General features: G+C 43.0%; 1 protein-coding gene across 1 annotated transcript in view; it reads left to right on the forward strand.

Moving 5' to 3' along the window:
* RGP1 (RGP1 homolog, RAB6A GEF complex partner 1) overlaps window positions 1-25,794 on the forward strand; it is a 145,747-nt gene that overhangs the window by 106,466 nt on the left and 13,487 nt on the right. The window contains exon 7 of the mRNA XM_053700955.1: window positions 5,144-5,321. Within this exon, the coding sequence (XP_053556930.1) occupies window positions 5,144-5,321 (178 nt within the window). The remainder of the gene's footprint in view (window positions 1-5,143; window positions 5,322-25,794) is intronic.

Consider the following 25,794-nt stretch of genomic DNA (forward strand, 5'->3'; position numbering starts at 1 on the left):
TGTAATATGCTTAGTCACAGATAACAATATTGCCAGAGGTTGATCTTTGACTATCGATAGATTTACCACCACTTCAAATATAATGTAATCAGGTTTAGCAAATATGTATTTCTTTTATGTAATTGGCAAGAGCCAATAAACTAGTGACGTATGGGATATACATTCCTACCAGGAGGGGCAAAGTTTCCCAAACCTCAAATGCCTATAAATACACCCCCACCACACCCACAATTCAGTTTTTACAAACTTTGCCTCCTATGGAGGTGGTGAAGTAGTTTGTGCTTGCTTTTTATGATTTCTTTTATGATAAGCGCTTCTAAGCATTCTGAAGCCCAATTCCTCTCAGAGTACAGTGTTTGTCAGAGGGATGTGAAGAGAGTATCACCTAATGATTTTATGGTTTTCCTTGCGGGAAATCTTTTCAAGGGTTCTGTTATCGGTCGTAGGGATTCATCTCCTACCTCCCTTTTCAGATTGACAATATACGCTTATATACCTCTGCTGATAGTTTTCAGTACTGGTTTGGCTATCTGCTATATGTGGATGGGTGTCTTTCGGTAAGTATGTATCATTATTTAAGACACTCTCAGATATGGTTTGGCGCTTTATGTATTAATATAAAGTTTTAAATATATGTATTTTACTTATGTTTGCCATGAGTCAGGTCTATGTGTATTTCCCTTTTGCAGTCTAAACAGTTTCAGTATAGGAATCATGTTGGGAAGTTTATTTAAACTTTTTTTTTCTTACCTGGGGTTCAGTATTTTTCTAATTTGACTTTGATTTTTTCGAAGCAAATCTAGGCTTGTCAGGGCGTCATTCTTAGCGCCAATTTTTTTGGCGCGTTGATGGCGCATATTTCGTAATTTCCTGCGTCTTTGACACTAGTTGTTTTGGCGCAAAATCGCGTTTGTTATGACGCAAATTGGGTCATTTCCTGGTGTTAGTTTTGCGCCAAAATTTTTTAACTACTTTTGCGTATCTAGTGATCTTGCTATTGTGTAAGAGTGTAGCGCTACATGACAGGAAATAGTATTACTATCTAGTGCTATTGCTAATGTATAAGAGTGTAGCGCTACATGACAGGAGTGTTACCATCTAGTGCTCTTGCTAATGTATAATATTGTGTTATAGAGATACCTAGGTAGTATCTGTAGCACTACATGACAGGTAATAGTGCTGTTATCTAGTGCTCTTGCTAATGTATAATATTGTGTGTTATAGAGATACCTAGGTAGTATCTGTAGCACTACATGACAGGTAATAGTGCTGTTATCTAGTGCTCTTGCTAATGTATAATATTGTGTGTTATAGAGATACCTAGGTAGTATCTGTAGCACTACATGACAGATAATAGTGCTGTTATCTAGTGCTCTTGCTAATGTATAATATTATGTGTTATAGAGATACCTAGGTAGTATCTGTAGCACTACATGACAGGTAATAGTGCTGTTATCTAGTGCTCTTGCTAATGTATAATATTGTGTGTTATAGAGATACCTAGGTAGTATCTGTAGCACTACATGACGGGTAATAGTGCTGTTATCTAGTGCTCCTGCTAATGTATAATATTGTGTTATAGAGATACCTAGGTAGTATCTGTAGCACTACATGACAGGTAATAGTGCTGTTATCTAGTGCTCTTGCTAATGTATAATATTCTGTGTTATAGAGATACCTAGGTAGTATCTGTAGCACTACATGACAGGTAATAGTGCTGTTATCTAGTGCTCTTGCTAATCTGTAATATTGTGTGTTATAGAGATACCTAGGTAGTATCTGTAGCACTACATGACGGGTAATAGTGCTGTTATCTAGTGCTCCTGCTAATGTATAATATTGTGTTATAGAGATACCTAGGTAGTATCTGTAGCACTACATGACAGGTAATAGTGCTGTTATCTAGTGCTCTTGCTAATGTATAATATTGTGTGTTATAGAGATACCTAGGTAGTATCTGTAGCACTACATGACAGGTAATAGTGCTGATATCTAGTGCTCTTGCTAATGTATAATATTGTGTTATAGAGATACCTAGGTAGTATCTGTAGCACTACATGACAGGTAATAGTGCTGTTATCTAGCGCTCTTGCTAATGTATAATATTGTGTGTTATAGAGATACCTAGGTAGTATCTGTAGCACTACATGTCAGGTAATAGTGCTGTCATCTAGTGCTCTTGCTAATGTATAATATTGTGTTATAGAGATACCTAGGTAGTATCTGTATCACTACATGACAGGTAATAGTGCTGTTATATAGTGCTCTTGCTAATGTATAATATTGTGTGTTATAGAGATACCTAGGTAGTATCTGTAGCACTACATGACAGGCAATAGTGCTGTTATTTAGTGCCCTTGCTAATGTATAATATTGTGTTATAGAGATACCTAGGTAGTATCTGTACACTACATGACATGTAATAGTGCTGTTATCTAGTGCTCTTGCTAATGTATAATATTATGTGTTATAGAGATACCTAGGTAGTATCTGTAGCACTACATGACATGTAATAGTGCTGTTATCTAATGCTCTTGCTAATGTATAATATTGTGTGTTATAGAGATACCTAGGTAGTATCTGTAGCACTACATGACAGGTAATAGTGCTGTTATCTAGTGCACTTGCTAATGTATAATATTGTGTGTTATAGAGATACCTAGGTAGTATCTGTAGCACTACATGACAGGTAATAGTGCTGTTATCTAGTGCTCTTGCTAATGTATAATATTGTGTTATAGAGATACCTAGGTAGTATCTGTAGCACTACATGACAGGCAATAGTGCTGTTATTTAGTGCCCTTGCTAATGTATAATATTGTGTTATAGAGATACCTAGGTAGTATCTGTACACTACATGACATGTAATAGTGCTGTTATCTAGTGCTCTTGCTAATGTATAATATTATGTGTTATAGAGATACCTAGGTAGTATCTGTAGCACTACATGACAGGTAATAGTGCTGTTATCTAGTGCTCTTGCTAATGTATAATATTGTGTGTTATAGAGATACCTAGGTAGCATCTGTAGCACTACATGACAGATAATAGTGCTGTTATCTAGTGCTCTTGCTAATGTATAATATTGTGTGTTATAGAGATACCTAGGTAGTATCTGTAGCACTACATGACAGGTAATAGTGCTGTTATCTTGTGCTTTTGATAATGTATAATATTGTGTTATAGAGATACCTAGGTACCATCTGTAGCACTACATGACAGGTAATAGTGCTGATATCTATTGCTCTTGCTAATGTATAATATTGTGTGTTATAGAGATACCTAGGTAGTATCCGTAGCACTACATGACAGGTAATAGTGCTGTTATCTAGTGCTCTTGTTAATGTATAATATTGTGTGTTATAGAGATACCTAGGTAGTATCTGTAGCACTACATGACAGGTAATAGTGCTGTTATCTAGTGCTCTTGCTAATGTATAATAGTGTGTTAGAGATACCTAGGTAGTATCCGTAGCACTACACAACAGGTAATAGTGCTGTTATCTAGTGCTCTTGCTAATGTATAATATTATGTGTTATAGAGATACCTAGGTGGTGTCTGTAGCACTACATGACAGGTAATAGTGCTGTTATCTAGTGCTCTTGCTAATGTATAATATTGTGTGTTATAGAGATACCTAGTTAGTATCTGTAGCACTACATGATAGGTAATAGTGCTGTTATCTAGTACTCTTGCTAATGTATAATAGTGTGTGTTATAGAGATACCTAGGTAGTATCTGTAACACTACATGACAGGTAATAGTGCTGTTGTCTAGTGCTCTTACTAATGTATAATAGTGTGTGTTATAGAGATACCTAGGTAGTATCTGTAGCACTACATGACAGGTAATAGTGCTGCTATCTATTGCTCTTGCTAATGTATAATATTGTGTGTTATAGAGATACCTAGGTAGTATCCGTAGCACTACATGACAGGTAATAGTGCTGTTATCTAGTGCTCTTGTTAATGTATAATATTGTGTGTTATAGAGATACCTAGGTAGTATCTGTAGCACTACATGACAGGTAATAGTGCTGTTATCTAGTGCTCTTGCTAATGTATAATAGTGTGTTAGAGATACCTAGGTAGTATCCGTAGCACTACACAACAGGTAATAGTGCTGTTATCTAGTGCTCTTGCTAATGTATAATATTATGTGTTATAGAGATACCTAGGTGGTGTCTGTAGCACTACATGACAGGTAATAGTGCTGTTATCTAGTGCTCTTGCTAATGTATAATATTGTGTGTTATAGAGATACCTAGTTAGTATCTGTAGCACTACATGACAGGTAATAGTGCTGTTATCTAGTGCTCTTGCTAATGTATAATATTATGTGTTATAGAGATACCTAGGTGGTGTCTGTAGCACTACATGACAGGTAATAGTGCTGTTATCTAGTGCTCTTGCTAATGTATAATATTGTGTGTTATAGAGATACCTAGTTAGTATCTGTAGCACTACATGACAGGTAATAGTGCTGTTATCTAGTGCTCTTGCTAATGTATAATATTATGTGTTATAGAGATACCTAGGTGGTGTCTGTAGCACTACATGACAGGTAATAGTGTTACTATCTAGTGCTCTTGCTAATGTATAAGATTGTAGCGCTACATGACAGGAAATAGTGTTACTATCTAGTGCTATTGCTAATGTATAAGAGTGTAGCGCTACATGACAGGAAATAGTGTTACTATCTAGTGATCTTGATAATGTATAAGATAGTTGCAAAACTGCTGTCATATAGTGCTGCAAACATGGGCACGCTACATATATAGGTATCTCTTCAACAAGGTATAACATGAGTGACGCTTATTTGGTAATATAATTAAATTGGAAAGTCATTTAAAATTTTGTGTTTATCTGAATCCTTAAAGAAAATGGGTGTTTTGTCCTGTTGAGGGATGCATATAGTATACACAAACATTTCTTATCTCTGTTCTCTCGCTATCATCCCCTTGACCCCCTTAGCATGTAGCCTTCTTGATCCAGCTTGTAGATCACCTTCATTAGAGCCGATTTACAGCAGGGCCCTCTATATATTTGTCTCCCATAATACTAGACCCGTGTTTATAGCGCTGCCAAACCTATTGGTGCTCAACCAGTAACTGATAATAAATAATAATCTTGTGTTTCACAGTATTCAGTGTCACTACAGACCGAGGAGAGTGTACAGGAGGAATACAGGCGCTCCCGCTCCCAGCCTGCGTCCATCAGTACTCACGCGCAGCACCATGAATCCTGTCTGCACACAGCCCGCAGCAACTTCAGTCTTCCGCTCCCCCTCAGCTCTTGCCCTGGATTCACCACAAACTTCAGTGAGTATTTAGAATACTGTTCATGAAGCAAATGTCCTTTATGACCCTACTGATGCCCCCCTGTATTGTATAATGTGACGACCTCTACGATACCCAGTCTGGGTATGTCCGCCTGTTCTGCTTCACAGATACTGGAACCACCAATACTCAGAAAAATGACCCAATAATTAGACAAGACTGATTTTGAAGTATAAGAAGAATAACACTTTATTCCCAGGTGTACTGACATTTTATACTCTTTTCAAGGGACAATCCCCCTTCAACTGGGTAATGATATCAACAGGTGACCAATGGGAAGGTAATGAGATCAAACAGGGGAACAATGGGAAGGCTATTGGCACAGATAACAGTGATTCTGACTCTGGGTTTGTAGGCTGTCTTTGATGATAATGGCATTAGTGGTGCCTAAGAGTTCAATTGATAAGAAATGATTCATTCCAGAGATCTGGTTACGTGTGACACAGATTCCTGCCCTGAAAGACATGAGTCCCAACAAAACCGCTGCCCCCCAGCGTTCCTGATAATCGGTGGAAAACATGCGGTTTATGAGTACAAATGGTGTTGGGGTCCAGTAACCGACACATGTACTTAGTCTGTCTGAAAATAGTCCCAGGGAGTCGGGGGCATCAGGGCTTGTGCCTCAGCCGCTCAATCCGCAACACTGTCCTGAACCTTCTCCCTGCAGAAATGTGGTATCTCTGTAGCCCTTGGTTCATCACAATACTCCCCCCCCATTCCATAGTCCGGCAGACCCGGCTCGACCCACACGGGTCAGCTTTGGGATGTCCAGCAGTAAAGGACTACTTATAAATCAGTTTGCTGGGAAGGGCCATCAGCATTCCCATTTTGCTTTCCCGGCTGATATTTCACAGTTAAGTTGTAGGGCTGCAGTGCAAGACTCCAGCGCAGTAAGCGCCCATTGTCTCCGGAGACCGGGTTGAGCCAGATCAAAGGGTTGTGGTCAGTGAGCACCTAGAACAATCTTCCATAGAGGTACGGCTGTAACTTTTTCAATGTCCACACCAGTGCCAAACACTTCTCTATGGCGGCATACCCCACTTCCCAGGGTAGCAGCTTGCAGCTGATGTAGGCCACCGGGTGCTCACTACTGTCTGCCTACACTTGGCTCAGTACTGCTCCCAACCAGAAAGTAGAGGTATCTGTGGACATGAACGTTTTTTTTGGGTCTTTGGCAGCTAGAATGTGTGCTGATGTCAAAGTGCTCTTGAGTCGTTGGAAGGCAGCCTCGCACTCTGGGGACTACAGGACCTGTCGGGGGAGGTTTTTCTTAGTCAGGTCAGTAAGGAGTTTAGTGATCAATCATGCTGTAGTCGGGGACAAATCTCCGGCAATACCCTGCCATCCCAAGGAAAGCTAAGACCTGTTTTTTCATCCAGGGAGTGGGCCTCTGGGCAACGGCCTCAACCTTCGTAGGTTCGGGATGCTGTCGCCCACAGCCCACCTGATGTCCAAGGTACTGGACCTCGGACATCCCTATACTACATTTCTCTGGATTTAAAGTCAGTCCCGCAGCCCTAATGCGGTTCAACACAGTTCCCAGGTGAAGCAAATGTTCCTCCCAGGTAACGCTGTAGATCGCAATGTCATCCAGGTATGCACAGGCATAGTCCTGGAGGCCATTGAGAAGCCGATCTACCATCCGCTGGAACATCGCCGGAGCATTTGTCATCCCAAACGGCATGACCGTAAACTGGAACAGGCCAAATGGGGTAATAAACGCCAACTTCAGAATTGCTTCCGTGTCCAGTGGAATTTGCCAGTACCCTTTGCATAGATCAAGGGTGGTCAGAAAATATTGATCTAATAGTTCATCCACTCAGGGCATTGGGTACGCGTCAGTTGTGGTGCAGTCAATAAGTCTTCAGTAATCTATACAAAAGCAGGTCGTACCATCCTGCTTCGGCACCAACATTACTGGGGAGGCCCAGGGGCTATTGGACGGCTCAATAACTCCTAGGTCGAGCATCTCCCTGATCTCCTTCCTCATCCCTTCCCTAACTGCCTAGGGTACACGGTAAGCCACCTGCCGTAGAGGCGGTTGACCTGAAGTCTCTACAGGGTCAACTGGACAGATAGCTCAGCATGCTAAGGCACTGTGGCTGAGCTCTGTAGCAACCCAAGGGTTGCAGGTTCGATCCCCGGCGAGGTCCACTCTTTCATCCTTCTGAGGTCCATAAAATGAGCAGCGCCTTGAGACCCTTACGGGTGATTAGCCGCGCTTTACAAGTACCCAATACATACATACATACATACACTGCCATAGTAGTATACCCAGGGGCAGTGGAGAACATTTTCTGACGCTGACTAAAGGGCTCTCCTTACCTGACCTACTCCTTCTGTAAGGTCCCTAGATGCTCGTCTAACCTGACTGCCTCTATGCCTACATTGTCCCATGCCTGCTCGGGCAATTCTGGAAGGGGAAGGTTCTCAGAGTCTTCCCCGGTGGGAGAGCATATAACGGCTGCCTCTTCCGACTTACATGGAAGGTCCACTGGACTCTTTCATTTGAACATTTAGCTATCAGGTAGGTAGTGTCACAGAATTGTTTCACCACTTTGTGAGGTCCTTGCCAGGCGGCCTGCAACTTGTCCGCCTTGGTTGGCTTCAGGGCGAGAACTTTCTGTCCTACAGCCAAGGTACAGTTCACATACTTAAGGTTCCCCCGAACAGCGTCCGTGAATTTTTCAGCCGGTCCCTCAAAGCTAACACATATCCTACAATAGAGGTCTCCTCGTTCCCCCTCCCCTTCTTCCCATCGGGCTCTAAATAAGTCTAGGGGTCCCCTTACTCTTCTCCCATACAATAACTCGAATGGGAGGAACCCAGTGGATTCCTGCAGCACCTCCCGGTAATCAAACAGGAGGTGGGGCAGGAGCTTCTCCCAATCCTTGAGAGGTCGTGAATGTCCAACACAATTGCTTCAGGGTTCCATGGAACCTTTCACACAGTCCATTCATCTGGGGGTGGTAAGGAGAACTATACAGGGGTCTTATTCCACATAGTTTCTAGAGTTACTGGGTAAGGTCAGCAGTAAACTAAGTCCCCTGGTCATAATATCTCCCGGGGGAAACCCACACTGGCAAATATCTGAATCAGGGCATCCGCCACTGGCTCCGCATGGTTATCGGTCAGGATTGCCTCCGGGTGGCATAATCTACCACCGTCAAGATATCTCTTACCAGAAGGACTGGGGCGGTGTAGGGGTCCAACCAGGTCTACGCCAATCCTACTGAAGCGTTCTGAAATAATCGGTAGGGGATATAGGGAAGCCTTGGAGCGGTCACCCCTCTTGCCCACCCTCTGAAAGGTATCACGCTTCCAGCAGTAGTGTTGAATGTCCCTGTGATCCCGGGCCAAAAGAAAAGCTGGGTAAGGCGATGGTGGGTCTTACTCCAAAGTGACCAGCTAAGAGAATGTCATGCTCGACCCTAAGCAGGTGATGCCGATAGTTCTTCGGCACCACCAGCTGTCACTTGGGCACAGGAGGGGGGCCCTTTCCGTCAGTGACCCAGTACAGCAATACCTTCTCCCACTCTATCCGCTCTCCCTCCAAACCTCCAGGGTCAGTCCCTGCTTTATCTCTGTAACTGGCCATGGTAGGGTCCGTCAGGGTGTCTTGGGCAAAGTGAAAGGTTGAGGTCCCAGGAAAAGATGACAGTTTAAAGTCAGAAGTGGCAGGGTCTGCCCTCACCTGGGTCATAGAGTGCTGGATCTGCTCGCTTGCTGTCGGGTGGTCACGGCACAAGTTTCTTGTTCATTATCCACTTGAAAAGATGAGAAAAGATGGCCCAAATCGTTACCAAGCAATACATCCACTGGCAACTCCCGCATCACCCCAACCTCCACATCTCGGGCTTTAGCGCCCCAATCCAAGTAGATGCGGGCAGTAGGGATTTGCATGACCTTACCCTCAGCTACTCGTACTGCGATGGCCTGGCCGGTGTGTTCTTTGGCAGTGACCAGTTGGGACTGCACCAAGTTGGTGGTGGCACCGCTGTCTCATAGTCTTTGGATGGCCCGGCCATTTACCCTCACTGTCTCTTGGCGGTGGTGTTTGTTGTCCAATGAGGCCGCTTGGACTGGGTCGACCTCGTGGAGGGTTCCAAATTCTTCTTTGCCCCCGGGATCTGCAGGGCGAACCCCTGGGGTGTTGATGCAATGGGCTTGCGCTCTGGATGAGTCTTGGTTCCAGGGATGCTATGAGACACCGCTGGGGCAATTATTTTGTATGTGCCCTGCTTGGTTGCATCCAAAACATTGGGGTCCCGTTTTCCGGAACAAAGGGGCCGGAGCTGAACAGAAAGTCTGGGAGGATAATGGAGGCCGCATTGTGGAAGGCAAAGTACGGGTCACTCCTGGGATGCTTGGTTTTCAGGGGAGATCAGATTTCTGTGCGATGCGTCCTCTGATCCACCTTTAGCGGTTTGCGGTCCCTAACCCAGTCCCGAACCTCCAGGGGTGTCTGTTCATAGAACTGCTCCAGCAAGATCAGTTGGCCAACCTCTGCCTAGGTAGTCGCTTGACTCCCAGCAAACCAGGCATCCATGGACCAAGACATCTAGTGTACCAATTCAGTGTAGGGTTGTCCCTCTTGCTTCCGGAGCCCACGGAACTTGAGCCTATAGGACTCCGGGGTAATATGATACCGGGCCAGCAATCTCTCCTTGACCCGGTCATAATCCTTTCGATCTTCTGCTGGGATAGTTTCAAAAGCGTCTAGAGCTCTACCGGACAACATGCTGAGGAGGAGGGTCACCCAGTCCCCCTCATTGATCCCCTGCAGGACACACTGTGTCTCAAAGACCTGCAGGTATCGGTCTGTCTCCTCCTGGCCATCCTGGAAGAAATGAAAAGCTGCATAGGGCAACTTCTTTCAGCTTCCCCTGTCCACAGGTGCCAGTTCTCCATTGACTCGTTGGACTTCCAGCATCCGTAAACGGGTCGTATCTGCGATGATCTGGGCGATTACCTCTGGAGGGGGTGTGGTACCGTACAGTTGGACATCCAGTGGCGGTTGACTGTGAAGGTCCGTCAACATAGCACTCCTCACCTCTGGCTCCCTAGGCTGTTCTCGTATTTTATCATTCTACATGAGTTACGTGATTAGAGCAGCCTTCATTTTTTTAACTAGTTGTCTGCCCTACAAGCAAGTCCTTCAGTGTAGTCCGCTTTAGATTAGCGTAACGGCTCTCCATCCGATGGGGAATTCTGGTGGTGGTTTGGAAGCTCCAGTAATAAGAAAGCAAATCCCACCACTGCCACCAACGTGGTGGACCTCTACGGTACCCAGTCTTGGGTATGTCCGTCTGTTCTGCTTCACAGATACTGGAACCACCAATACATTTTATTCCCAGGTGTACATACATTTTATACTCTTTTTAAGGGAAACTCCCCCTTCAACCAGGTAATGATTTCAACAGGTGACCAATGGGAAGTTAATGAGATCAAACGGGAACAATGGGAAGGCTATTGATACAGATAACCGTGATTCTGACTCTGGGCTCGTAGGCTCTCTTTGATGATAATGGAATTAGTGGTGCCTAAGAGTCTGGGGCAGGTTCTATTGATAAGAAATTAGTCATCCGGGTGGGGTCTAGAGGTGACTGAAACTAGTTCCAGAGATCTGGTTACGTGTGATACAGATTCCTGCCCTGAAAGACATGAGTCTCAACAAAACCCCTGCCCCCCAGCATTCCTGATAATCCCATTGTCTATGGAAAACATGCAGTTTACAAGTAAAAATGCTGTTTTGGTTCCGTAACCGACATGTGTACTTAGTCTGTCCGAAAATAGTCCCAGGGAGTCGGCATCAGTGCTTTTGCCTCAGCCGCTCAAACCGCGACACTGCCCCAAACCTTCTCCCTGTAGAAAGGTGGTATCTCTGTAGCCCTTGGTTCATCGCATGTGATACACAAAAAGAAAATTATTAACCTGTTAAAACACAAACAATAATAAACAAACGGAAAACAATGTGTTAGTGCAAAAAGGATATGTCCAAAATAATCAATTGTAGATTAAGTCCCAACTCCAAATGTGCATTAGTGATCCCAGGGTTTACTTCTCAGTGGAAATAAATGCTGCAGTTGAACTCCAAGGCTTAACCTCAAATAAAACAAATCAATGCTGCCAATAGTGAATTCCTGTAAGACTACAGGGTTAATTCACATCTAAGTTGTATACTTACATACTGCAGAGCTTCACATCAAGCTCTAGATATAAAAGCAATGATAGGGGGGCGTGTCTACACGGCGATCCTGAGCGGTCATAATTCTCAGAACTCCAGTGGAATCTCTACTAAACCGCCATTTACATGAGAATTATTACAACCAAATCTACTCAATTTCAACACAGAAGTGATATACAACACTGGAACTTCAAACTCCCTGCAGATATTGCTGTATTTTTTATACCGGAGCTCAGACGCATACATTTGAGGCCTAGGGCAGCGGCCCATCTTAGGCAGCGATTCCCCCTCAGTAATCAGAGGTATTTAGCCACAACCAATTATACCGACAACGCTACCAAGACCTTCTCAAGCCTTACACAACACAGAAGCAGGAACCGATAAAATAAGATTGTTTACACAGTGTCTTCATACTGCAGCTAAAATGGCTACCACTGGGCATACAAAGCCCCAAGACAACAATAACGAAAATTGGCGCAAGTTTGAGTCACTGTGCCAGAAACTTATCAACAAAGCCCCTTCAGATTATTTGCTTAACAAACTATATGCTCAAGTGTCACATACAACAGGGGACCTATCTGAAACTAAAAGACAGGACATAAAATACCACTAAACAAGCCTGCAAAGCATGGAGACCACCTTTATTACTCCACATGGCTTACAGTATACCGATGGGAAAACAGAGGTTCCGGAAAGCTCTATTATATCTACAAGGGACTCAAATACATCTAACGCAAGGCAACAGATCGGGATATCTCGTGGTGCACAAGTTACATCCTCGTAGAGAGAGGAACATTTGAGCCGTAGCATGACTGCACAAGAGCCTGGGGGGAGCCCCCAAAGGGTCACAGCTGCAAAGCAAACCTACCTGTCACTCGAGATATCCACCACAATCGAAACCGGCAAGAGAGCATCTGAGCGACCCAAGGTTCTATATCAAGATCTACTGGAGATAAAACACAGCGCAATAAAGGGCCATCAAATAAGCCCGCAACCCTTGATGACATCTATTTTACTGTTTGGCCCTTCAATTAGTGCTTTTGCTTCAGAAGTACAGGAAGACTCTTACACAAGACCAGCAAAGGACTTGATAACAACGGACTTAATACAACAAGCTGGTGTACCTTAGAGAACACAAAATAAATCTTCCGGGATGGACACACAATTAGAACAGAGCGTGGCCATGAGGGAGTTAGTGGGGGACCCCCAAATGGTCACTACTGGAAAATTGATATCCCTACCATCTGGGTTTCTAAACAAAAGTGTCACCTGACGCTTGTGACCGATCTAAGGTCCTATATCATTTGCAAGGGAACAAAGATATGCTTATAAAGAAGTCGCCTGTGCTTGCCGTGAGTTCCTGTTCACCTCTGAAATATCTAACTAAACCCAGTCATAGAGGACTCTATCTTTTATGGCTACATAAGTCCTGGGGCTGATTCATTAAATACATGGAACTTGCATTCTCTTTAAACTAAGGACACATGAACAATGATAACATATGACTTAATGACACAAATAGTTGCAAGTTTGAGCCAATGGTTGAATGTTTGACTTTATGCAAATAATGACAAAGATGGCAAATAACATTTTAACTCATTACTCGTGGTTAGCGGCCGAAGAGCCACCTTATTTCCAATCACAAAATAAATGACCCATTTTAAGTGAAATGCTTATTCTCTCCTAAGTTCATTAGAGGGCAGCATTGCTACATATACTCTTTATAACTGAAAGTCCTTAAAGGGACACTGAACACAATTTTTTTTCTATTGTGATTCAGATAGAGCATGGAATTTTAAGCAACTTTCTAATTTACTCCTATTATCACATTTTCTTCATTCTCTTTATTTTGTTATCTTTATTTGAAATGCAAGAATGTAAGTTTAGATGCCGGCCCATTTTTGGCGAACAACCTGGGTTGTTCTTGCTGATTGGTGGATAAATTCATCCACCAATAAAAAAGTGCTGTCCCAGAGTACTGAACCAAATAAAAAGCCTAGATGCCTTCTTTTTCAAATAAAGATAGCAAGAGAACGAAGAAATTTTGATAATAGGGGTAAATTAGAAAGTTGCTTAAAATTGCATGCTCTATCTGAATCACAAAATAAAAAATTTGGGTTCAGTGTCCCTTTAATGCTCAGGCATCCACTGATAAAACTGCGAAAATATTTCAACATACATACAGCTTGTACTAAAACTACCATCCTCAGATACTATCTGGCAGGTCTTATCCATTCATTGGGTCTCATTCCTGTTCTCACAACTTATTCTAAAGTAAAATACAACGTATTCTTTATAAGACAAAACCTGTGTAGGATAGGTTTAATTCTTTGGTTAATAAAATGATATACTACTTGTTGTGGCTCCCAATTAGCCTTTGTTACAATATATAGGTTCAATAACTGTTTTTCCCTTTTTTTTCTCCCTTTCCTTTTTCTTTTACTCTTTCTATATATCCCATACTAAATGATACTGCTATAAACGAGTAGACCCAAGAGTGGTCAGCACCGTTTTAAGATGGGATTAAAATGAGGACAGACGTTTAGGAACTACAAATGTGTTCATAAATATTGATTGTACTCGCATGTATAATGTGATCCCTCGTATACTGTTTATTTGTAAAGTTGCTCAATAAAAATCATGTAAAAAAAATAAAAGCAATGACAGAAAGAAGTGAACTCAGATGAATGTTAGAACAATTTATTAACACAGGGGTATACAGAGAACACATGTATATTACACAGATTGTATATTGTAAACAATGTCTATGATTACGGTTTGCCGTTCAGAAGGTTGTCTCCGCCCACAACGTGACATCACAAGCTCAAATCCAACAATCGTTTCACCAGTCGCTTGGCTTTTTGTTTTATTTGAGGTATACCCTTGGAGTTCAACCGCAGCATTTATTCCCACTGAGAAGTAATCCCTGGGATCACTTATGCACATTTAGAGTTGGGTCTTAATCTACAATTGATTATTTTGGACATATCCTTCATCACATGTAATTATGTCACTATTGGTATATGTGACCTACTGACGTCCCCTGTATTGTGTAATCGTGTCACTATTGGTATATGTGACCTACTGATGCCTCCCCTGTATTGTGTAATCGTGTCACTATTGGTATATGTGACCTACTGACGCCTCCCCTGTATTGTGTAATTATGTCACTATTGGTATATGTGACCTACTAACGCCTCCCCTGTATTGTGTAATTGTGTCACTATTGGTATATGTGACCTACTAACGCCTCCCCTGTATTGTGTAATCGTGTCACTATTGGTATATGTGACCTACTAACGCCTCCCCTGTATTGTGTAATCGTGTCACTATTGGTATATGTGACCTACTGACGTCCCCTGTATTGTGTAATTGTGTCACTATTGGTATATGTGACCTACTGATGCCTCCCCTGTATTGTGTAATCGTGTCACTATTGGTATATGTGACCTACTGACGCCCTCCCCTGTATTGTGTAATCGTGTCACTATTGGTATATGTGACCTACTAACGCCTCCCCTGTATTGTGTAATTGTGTCACTATTGGTATATGTGACCTACTGATGCCTCCCCTGTATTGTGTAATCGTGTCACTATTGGTATATGTGACCTACTGACGCCTCCCCTGTATTGTGTAATTATGTCACTATTGGTATATGTGACCTACTAACGCCTCCCCTGTATTGTGTAATTGTGTCACTATTGGTATATGTGACCTACTGATGCCTCCCCTGTATTGTGTAATCGTGTCACTATTGGTATATGTGACCTACTGACGCCTCCCCTGTATTGTGTAATCGTGTCACTATTGGTATATGTGACCTACTGACGCCCTCCCCTGTATTGTGTAATCGTGTCACTATTGGTATATGTGACCTACTGACGTCCCCTGTATTGTGTAATCGTGTCACTATTGGTATATGTGACCTACTGACGTCCCCTGTATTGTGTAATTGTGTCACTATTGGTATATGTGACCTACTGACGCCTCCCCTGTATTGTGTAATTGTGTCACTATTGGTATATGTGACCTACTGACGTCCCCTGTATTGTGTAATCGTGTCACTATTGGTATATGTGACCTACTGACGTCCCCTGTATTGTGTAATCGTGTCACTATTGGTATATGTGACCTACTGACGCCTCCCCTGTATTGTGTAATTGTGTCACTATTGGTATATGTGACCTACTGACGCCCTCCCCTGTATTGTGTAATCGTGTCACTATTGGTATATGTGACCTACTGATGCCTCCCCTGTATTGTGTAATCGTGTCACTATTGGTATATGTGACCTACTGATGCCTCCCCTGTATTGTGTAATCGTGTCACTATTGGTATATGTGACCTACTGACGCCCTCCCCTGTATTGTGTAATCGTGTCACTATTGGTATATGTGACCTACTGACGCCTCCCCTGTATTGTGTAATCGTGTCACTATTGGTATATGTGACCTACTGATGCCCTCCCCTGTATTGTGTAATCGTGTCACTATTGGTATATGTGACCTACTGATGCCCTCCCCTGTATTGTGTAATTGTGTCACTATTGGTATATGTGACCTACTGATGCCCTCCCCTGTATTGTGTAATCGTGTCACTATTGGTATATGTGACCTACTGACGCCCTCCCCTGTATTGTGTAATTGTGTCACTATTGGTATATGTGACCTACTGACGCCCTCCCCTGTATTGTGTAATTGTGTCACTACTGGTATATGTGACCTACTGAATACTGATGCCCTCCCCTGTATTGTGTAATTGTGTCACTATTGATATATGTGACCTACTGATGCCCTCCCCTGTATTGTGTAATCGTGTCACTATTGGTATATGTGACCTACTGATGCCCTCCCCTGTATTGTGTAATCGTGTCACTATTGGTATATGTGACCTACTGATGCCCTCCCCTGTATTGTGTAATTGTGTCACTATTGGTATATGTGACCTACTGATGCCCTCCCCTGTATTGTGTAATCGTGTCACTATTGGTATATGTGACCTACTGACGCCCTCCCCTGTATTGTGTAATTGTGTCACTATTGGTATATGTGACCTACTGACGCCCTCCCCTGTATTGTGTAATTGTGTCACTACTGGTATATGTGACCTACTGAATACTGATGCCCTCCCCTGTATTGTGTAATTGTGTCACTATTGATATATGTGACCTACTGACACCCTCCCCTGTATTGTGTAATCGTGTCACTATTGGTATATGTGACCTACTGACGCCTCCCCTGTATTGTGTAATAGTGTCACTATTGGTATATGTGACCTACTGACGCCTCCCCTGTATTGTGTAATCGTGTCACTATTGGTATATGTGACCTACTGACACCCTCTTCTGTATTGTGTAATCGTGTCACTATTGGTATATGTGACCTACTGACGCCCTCCCCTGTGTCATGTGATTGTGTCATTGTCCTGTGTGACCTACTGACGCCCTCCCCTGTATTGTGTAATCGTGTCACTATTGTTATATGTGACCTACTGACGCCCTCCCCTGTATTGTGTAATTGTGTCACTATTGATATGTGACCTACTGACACCCTCCCCTGTATTGTGTAATCGTGTCACTATTGGTATATGTGACCTACTGACGCCCTCCCCTGTATTGTGTAATTGTGTCACTATTGATATGTGACCTACTGACACCCTCCCCTGTATTGTGTAATTGTGTCACTATTGGTATATGTGACCTACTGACGCCCTCCCCTGTATTGTGTAATTGTGTCACTATTGATATGTGACCTACTGACACCCTCCCCTGTATTGTGTAATCGTGTCACTATTGGTATATGTGACCTACTGACGCCCTCCCCTGTATTGTGTAATCGTGTCACTATTGGTATGTGTGACCTACTGACGCCTCCCTTGTATTGTGTAATTGTGTCACTATTGGTATATGTGACCTACTGACGCCCTCCCCTGTGTCATGTGATTGTGTCATTGTCCTGTGTGACCTACTGACACCCTGCCCTGTGTCATGTGATTGTGTCATTGTCCTGTGTAACCTACTGACGCCCTCCCCTGTATTGTGTAATCGTGTCACTATTGGTATATGTGACCTACTGACGCCCTCCCCTGTATTGTGTAATCGTGTCACTATTGGTATATGTGACCTACTGACGCCCTCCCCTGTATTGTGTAATCGTATCACTATTGGTATATGTGACCTGCTGACGCCCTCCCCTGTATTGTGTAATAGTGTCACTATTGGTATATGTGACCTACTGACGCCCTCCCCTGTGTCATGTGATTGTGTCATTGTCCTGTGTGACCTACTGACGCCCTCCCCTGTATTGTGTAATCGTGTCACTATTGGTATATGTGACCTACTGACGCCCTCCCCTGTGTCATGTGATTGTGTCATTGTCCTGTGTGACCTACTGACGCCCTCCCCTGTCATGTGATTGTGTCATTGTCCTGTGTGACCTACTGACGCCCTCCCCTGTGTTGTGTAATCGTGTCACTATTGGTATATGTGACCTACTGATGCCCTCCCCTGTATTGTGTAATCGTGTCACTATTGGTATATGTGACCTACTGACGCCCTCCCCTGTATTGTGTAATCGTGTCACTATTGGTATATGTGACCTACTGACGCCCTCCCCTGTATTGTGTAATCGTGTCACTATTGGTATATGTGACCTACTGATGTCCCCTGTATTGTGTAATCGTGTCACTATTGGTATATGTGACCTACTGACGTCCCCTGTATTGTGTAATCGTGTCACTATTGGTATATGTGACCTACTGACGTCCCCTGTATTGTGTAATCGTGTCACTATTGGTATATGTGACCTACTGACGTCCCCTGTATTGTGTAATCGTGTCACTATTGGTATATGTGGCCTACTGACGCCCTCCCCTGTATTGTGTAATCGTGTCACTATTGGTATATGTGACCTACTGACGTCCTCCCTTGTATTGTGTAATCGTGTCACTATTGGTATATGTGACCTACTGACACCCTCCCCTGTATTGTGTAATTGTGTCACTATTGGTATATGTGACCTACTGACGCCCTCCCCTGTATTGTGTAATCGTGTCACTATTGGTATATGTGACCTACTGACGTCCCCTGTATTGTGTAATCGTGTCACTATTGGTATATGTGACCTACTGACGTCCCCTGTATTGTGTAATCGTGTCACTATTGGTATATGTGACCTACTGACGCCTCCCCTGTATTGTGTAATCGTGTCACTATTGGTATATGTGACCTACTGACACCCTCCCCTGTATTGTGTAATTGTGTCACTATTGGTATATGTGACCTACTGACGTCCCCTGTATTGTGTAATTGTGTCACTATTGGTATATGTGACCTACTGACACCCTCCCCTGTATTGTGTAATTGTGTCACTATTGGTATATGTGACCTACTGACGCCCTCCCCTGTATTGTGTAATCGTGTCACTATTGGTATATGTGACCTACTGACGTCCCCTGTATTGTGTAATCGTGTCACTATTGGTATATGTGACCTACTGACGTCCCCTGTATTGTGTAATCGTGTCACTATTGGTATATGTGACCTACTGACGTCCCCTGTATTGTGTAATCGTGTCACTATTGGTATATGTGACCTACTGACGCCCTCCCCTGTATTGTGTAATCGTGTCACTATTGGTATATGTGACCTACTGACGTCCCCTGTATTGTGTAATCGTGTCACTATTGGTATATGTCAGCGGTCGCCAACCAGTGGTCCATGGACCACTGGTGGTCCACGAGAACATGTTGGTGGTCCCTGAAACTATCAAGCAGGAATGAATTTTCTCTGATGGTGTCACCCTCGTCGCGCCCCAACTCCCTACAGTCCCTGGCTGGACATCAGTGAAAACCGGAGGAGGAGTTAAATTACAATCTCCATACGCACGTTGCGTAGTACTGCGCAACTTGCGTAGCTAGATTGTATATTTAACTCCTCCTGCCCAGCGCGCTGTTTAGAGAGGTTGATAAAGTCTTGGTTTGAAATTGTGGAATTATAGTATATAAAAAGAGAAAATCTTTAAAAAAAAAAAAAATTCTCTCTTATATTTCATTTATTTTCTTCCCTTTACCTGTCTCTTTGTAGCAGTTTTCCTCTTCCTCCCCTCCATTTTCTTTTTTTTTTTATTAAATATTAATTATTTTTCATTCTAATAATTTTCCAGCACACAAATCCATTCCACCAGAATTCCATTAATTGCCATCCAACAGATCAGCCATATCCCACCAGTGCTATAGTAATTGCCAGTAACATCAGTCGCGGTTAGCTCACATCCATATTGAGAGCTTTCTGATATAAACTTGATTTATGACTCCAATGTCTGTCCATGATCATAAGTAGTTTTGAACAATTCCTAACTGGGGAGGTAACTTGGAAGTCTTGTGGTCCTTTTAAAGATAATTCTTTTTTTCCCACTTTCTGCCTCAAAAGTTGACACTCACCCTTTATCTGTCATTCGGAAATATTCTCTCAGTTCTGTCATTCAGTTAGTTAATTCCAATAAATGATTCTTAAAAATGTGTAAATATATACATAATGTAAACTTAGCTATGGTTATACTAGTTATGTACTGTATGTGTGTGTGTGTATATATATATATATATATATATCAGTGACGTCAGAGGCTAGTGAGGCACATATATGAACCCAACAGAGGCAGCTTAAATTTACGGTTAAATTGGCAGGTTGCAGGTCGAATTAACTGCTAATATTAAATTTGCTTCATTCTTTTGGTATATTTTGTTGAAGGATATGCAGCAATATATATATTTACAGTATATAAACATACACACACAGTGCTATATATTGCAGGGTCATAATAGGATACACTCCAGCCATATTTTCATTATAGACATAGTTCTTATCAGGGATTTTTTTATCAACCATATTTCTAAATGGAAATTTATAGTGATTTTCCCCTTAACCTATGTATTGAGGATTGATGTTATTTGTATTTGTAGAACTGTTAAAATGGAGGGAGAAGTTTTTCTGATCAAATTTGATATTTTTCTATCTGCTTTGGTTAGTGGGGAGACTTTCGTTGCATTCAGCAAAGCCCAAATAATTTGGAATTATTTAAAAACTGGTTATATCTTCATTCCACAACAAACAATAGGAAGTGGACAGAATATCCCAGAGGTTTTAGTTTCCTGTATTTAACCAGGGCTCTGCTTTAGGGGTGCATTCATTTCCACCATAAACCTAATATACAGTATATTACCCTTAAAGCTGACCAGTCTGAAATGCCATATACCTTGTTTTAGAAGCTCCACTTTGCTCATAGATTACTTTGAACTGATACTGAATTCCCCTAGAAAACACAGGACTTGTTTACCAACCAATTCACTGAGCTTAAGTTCAGCATTATTATTTGCAATAATTCCTTTGAAAAATAATTTCTTTAAAAAAATATGTTTTTCTTTTTTTTAGTTTCCTAAAACATGAATGTAGTACCATATCATAACTATATGACACACAATGCATAGGAATCTGAGAAAGAAAGAAGGAAAGAGAGAGAAAAAGAGAGAGATAAAGAAAGACAAAGAGAGAAAGAGAAAGAAAGAAGGAGAAAAGGAAATAAGGCAATATTTCCCTCCACCTTCCCCCCACTAAGTCAGAAGCAGGCCATGGTTGTATAATATCTCCTTCAAACTATGAGAGGAAAGGCTATTACCAGCTAATAACCATCAAAAGCTTTGAGAAACTAACCTGCTGTCAAAAAGGCAGCAAATTTATAATGAAAATAGTACCTGCTAAACCTCCACAAACTGAGCTCCCCTCAGCCAGAGAGTTGCCAGTAAGACCTGCATACTTGCATAGGAAAGACAAACTCTGACAAAAGTAGCAATGTTCCTTCTATAGCTTAAGCATTAAAAGCAAGTCACTGTTGGGAAAAATGCATTATTGAAGCCAGGATTTCTAACTCACTTAGTATGCAACTAAGCAGTAAATAATGTATATGTAATTGTACTTGGTTTGTAAATCTACTAACACTTATAATGTAGTAAATTCCATGGCATTTGTTCAGGCAATATGCTATCTTGGCAATTGGCACATCTGAGTGATATATATTCTGCATGATTCCTATAAACATCCAAAATATCTACATGAACAATGATTAATAAATCTGATTAAGACAGTTTAAGATATCTGGCTGGCCTGCTTTGATATTTCTTATTTTCATCATGCTCTGATTTTAAATGCATGGTTTAAGCTCTAAAATGTGTAATAAGCCTCTTTCTGCTCTGTGTAGATTCTAAAACAATTTCCTTGTGTGCTCATATTTAAAAGGGACAATAAGCAATATATCTATATTATTACAGTGCAATAAATAATATATATATGCTGTTTATTGTCTCTTTAAGGAAGGGTAGTGGTACACAAGGAAATATCAGTTTTATAATGCACACAGAGCTGAAAGAGGCTTATTACACATGCAAAATTAGAGCATGGTGAAAATGAGAAATATCAAAGCTGACCAGCATAGCATATTAACACACTAGGGGTTAAAACAAAGCAGTGTTGTGCTGGGGAACTGTAGTAAAGAGCCTGGTTACAATCCTGCTCAGCCCCCATCGCAGTGCACATGAAAGAAACTCTTAATGTTATGAGCTGACCATACTTTGTGCAGCACCCTTATTGCCCTCTTACCTAGATTCACTGATTTAAGGCTATAAATTAAGCTGCTGTCCGTTTTCTGCCTTATGTTAGAGGCTGACTGCACTGTGCTCCGGGAGGAAGGGGAGGGGACTGGCTTTAGTGAGAGAAGCTGCAGCTTGCGAAGAATCAGCCCAGTAGTTTAAGAGGAAGCAGTGGCTGGGAACATTATACCCCCAAAAGCTACTATCTGGGGACAAAAAACCCCCAGCAGTGCTCAGCACTAGTAATAACATTTAAAACAGATGTAGCACAACCGGCATCCCCTAATGTCGCTGCACTATTAGCACTGCTGCTAGACTACTGTTGTAGTTCAGCAGTTGTACTAATAGCACAGGGACATTGGTTATTTGTAGGAGCACAGTTTTTTTTATAAACTTATTTCTAGAATGCCAGCTTCAGGAGAGGGAACGGTGGATGATCTTTATTAACCCCTTACTCAAGTCAGCAACTCTTATCCATTACCTCCTCGCCTCAATAGCAGTAGTCTTGCACAGAGTCCCGGTTCTCCCCCGGTCCCAGAGTACTCCACTGACTGCCAGGAGTGTTCCCTGTAGGACGGTTCCTCAGGTAGGGGCCAAGGCAGCAGCTGTTGATATTTACTCTAGCTGAGAAGTTGAAGGCTGCTCAGGACAACAGGAGTGGATGCACAGCAGTCTCTCTACTCTTCCCGCCAGTGGTCCTTGCTTTGCCCATGCGCAGGGAGTCAAACATCGCTGGTCACGTTCTCCTGGTGCTGTCAATCACCAGGAGAACATGACCATCTCTGATTGGCTCCCTTGCTAGGAGGCATTAAGAGGTATGCCTCCTATTGGACTCAATTTTGTGTGCTGATATCTTGACAGCACACAGGTGGCGCTCCAGCACATATTTTCCTATGACCCATGTAGTGCTATGGAGAGAAGCGGTGCCTGTACCTGCCTCTCTATAGCATTACATGGGAGGGAAAAAAATTGTGATTTTTTTTTTTTTTTGGTGATTTTTTTTAATTGTATTTATTTATTAAAATTTAATTAAAGTTTGCCCAATATGGCAGGGGAGGCCCTGCCTCCCCTGCCTCCTATGACTGCACGTCCCTGATATATATATATATATATATATATATATATATATATATATATATATACACACACACACATTATAGAGGTTTGTACCTTTTTTAAAAAAATTCATTTTAGTGGTCGATGGGACTCAAAATTGTGAGTTTAGTGGTCCCTGAGGTCCGAAAGGTTGGCGATCCCTGGTATATGTGACCTACTGACGCCCTCCCCTGTATTGTGTAATTGTGTCACTATTGGTATATGTGACTGTAGCAGAGAGGCAGTAGGATCTGTAATATCTTTTGGGTAGGCAGAGACAAGCAAGTAACTACTCTTGGTAATTGTAGCAGAGAGGCAGTAGGATCTGTAATATCTTTTTGGTAAGCAGAGACAAGCAAATAATTACTCTAGGTAATTGTAATAATAACCCCTTTCCACCAAGAATTAGACGACACATAGCTTGGGAGTCAACAACGACTTTTTCTTAAACCGGAAAAACAAACACTTTTTAAAAACAGTCTCCCCTACAAGGGGTTTCCCAACTGAAACAGCAGGGAGTTTAAACAGTAACATACAGTTTAACATACATATTATACAGTTTAACATACATATTACAGTAACATACAGTTTAACATACATTTTAACCATTATCCTAAATAACAATTCCTGCATAGTTCATAAGTGGCAAGGTTTGCCACAATGCTCCCCCAGAACCAAGCCGGCATACCCAGTCTGATCCCAACGGATTGGCTTGGGGAGGTCCGGAGGAGTGTTCACAGATCAAGGTTCAAGTTCAGTTTGTCTGGACAACCCGACGGCGTTGCCGTTTTGCTTCCCAGGTCGTTAATGGATTGTTAAGTCAAAAGGCTGCAGCGCCAAACTCCAGCGCAACAGCCGGACATTGTCTCCGGATACCCTGTTCAGCCACACCAATGGGTTGTGATCTGTGAGCAGGGAATATTGTTGTCCATATAGATATGGCTAAAGTTTCTTGAGGGCCCACACCACGGCCAGGCATTCCTTTTCGATGGCGGCGTAGCTAACTTCTCGGGGTAACAGTTTCCTGCTTAGGAAGGCCACAGGATGCTCGCCGCCATCAGCCCCGACTTGGCTCAGCACGGCTCCAAATCCAAACATAGAAGCGTCTGTATGGACGAGAAAGCGTTTAGTTGGATCCGGGGCAGCAAGGATAGGGGCATTTACGAGAGTGTTTTTCAGTTCTTGGAATGCTTGTTCACACTCTGGGCTCCAGGTAACAATTTTAGGAAGGTTTTTACAGGTGAGGTCGGTGAGGGGTTTGGCTAGGGTATTATAATTATATACGAACTTCCTATAATAGCCTGCGGTACCTAGACAGGCTAGCACTTGGGTCTTGGTACTGGGAGTGGGCCACTTGGCTACAGCCTCTACCTTGGCCGGTTCAGGCTTCTGCTGCCCGCTACCTACTCGGTGCCCTAGGTACTGGACCTCCGCAATCCCTATATGACATTTGAAAGGCTTATGGGTTAATCCTGCCTCCCTAATGCGATCTAGGACCGCCCCTATATGGTTCAAATGCTCGTCCCAGGAGCTGCTAAATATAGCTATGTCGTCTAAATAGGCGCATGCGTACTCTTGGGACCCATCCAGTAGCCGATCTACTATTCGCTGGAAAGTAGCCGGAGCGTTCTTCATCCCGAATGGCATGACCTTGAATTGGTACAGGCCAAACGGGGTGATGAACGCTGATTTGGGGATGGCATCCTCGGCTAGTGGGATCTGCCAGTACCCCTTACACAGATCTATGGTGGTGAGGTACTGGCCTCGAGCCATTTTATCTAGGAGCTCATCTATCCGGGGCATAGGGTAGGCGTCAGAGACGGTTTTATCATTAAGTTTCCGGTAGTCTACGCAGAAGCGGGTCGTGCCGTCCCGCTTTGGCACTAGAACTACCGGCGAGGCCCAGGGGCTGTACGAGTGCTCAATCACTCCTAACTGTAGCATCTCGTCAATCTCCTTCCGCATATGTTCTCTCACCGATTCTGGTATGCGGTAAGGAGGTTGACGCATGGGGAGGTGACCTGGGGTTTCTACCCTATGGGTGGCCAGTCGGGTATATCCAGGCACGTTGGAGAACATGTCTCTCTTTTCCTGCAGTAGCTCTGCTATTTGAGCTCGTTCCCGAGGACTTAACCGCTCACCGAAGTGTACCTTTCCCAGACCTTCGTTCCGGTTCTTCATTCCTAGGAGGTCGGGAAGAGGTAAACTGTCTGCGTCGTCCGCGGCAGGGGCGCAAATAGCATTCACCTCCTCTGCGCGTTCATGGTACTGCTTCAACATATTTACATGGAGCATGCGTCTACCGCCTGCTCCAGTACATGGGCCGATCACATAGGTGGTGTCACAGATTTGTTCCACCACCTTGTATGAGCCCTGCCAGGAGGCCTGCAGTTTATAATTTTTGACCGGTTTTAAGATTAGCACCTTCTGCCCAGTCTGAAAACTGCGGTCCCTGGCGCCCCTATCATACCAACGGCGCTGACGGGTTTGAGCCGCCTGAAGGTTGGAGCGGACGGTCCGAGTCAGGGCCTCCA

Source organism: Bombina bombina, chromosome 2 (genome assembly GCF_027579735.1).
Source record: "Bombina bombina isolate aBomBom1 chromosome 2, aBomBom1.pri, whole genome shotgun sequence".
Classification (NCBI taxonomy): domain Eukaryota; kingdom Metazoa; phylum Chordata; class Amphibia; order Anura; family Bombinatoridae; genus Bombina; species Bombina bombina.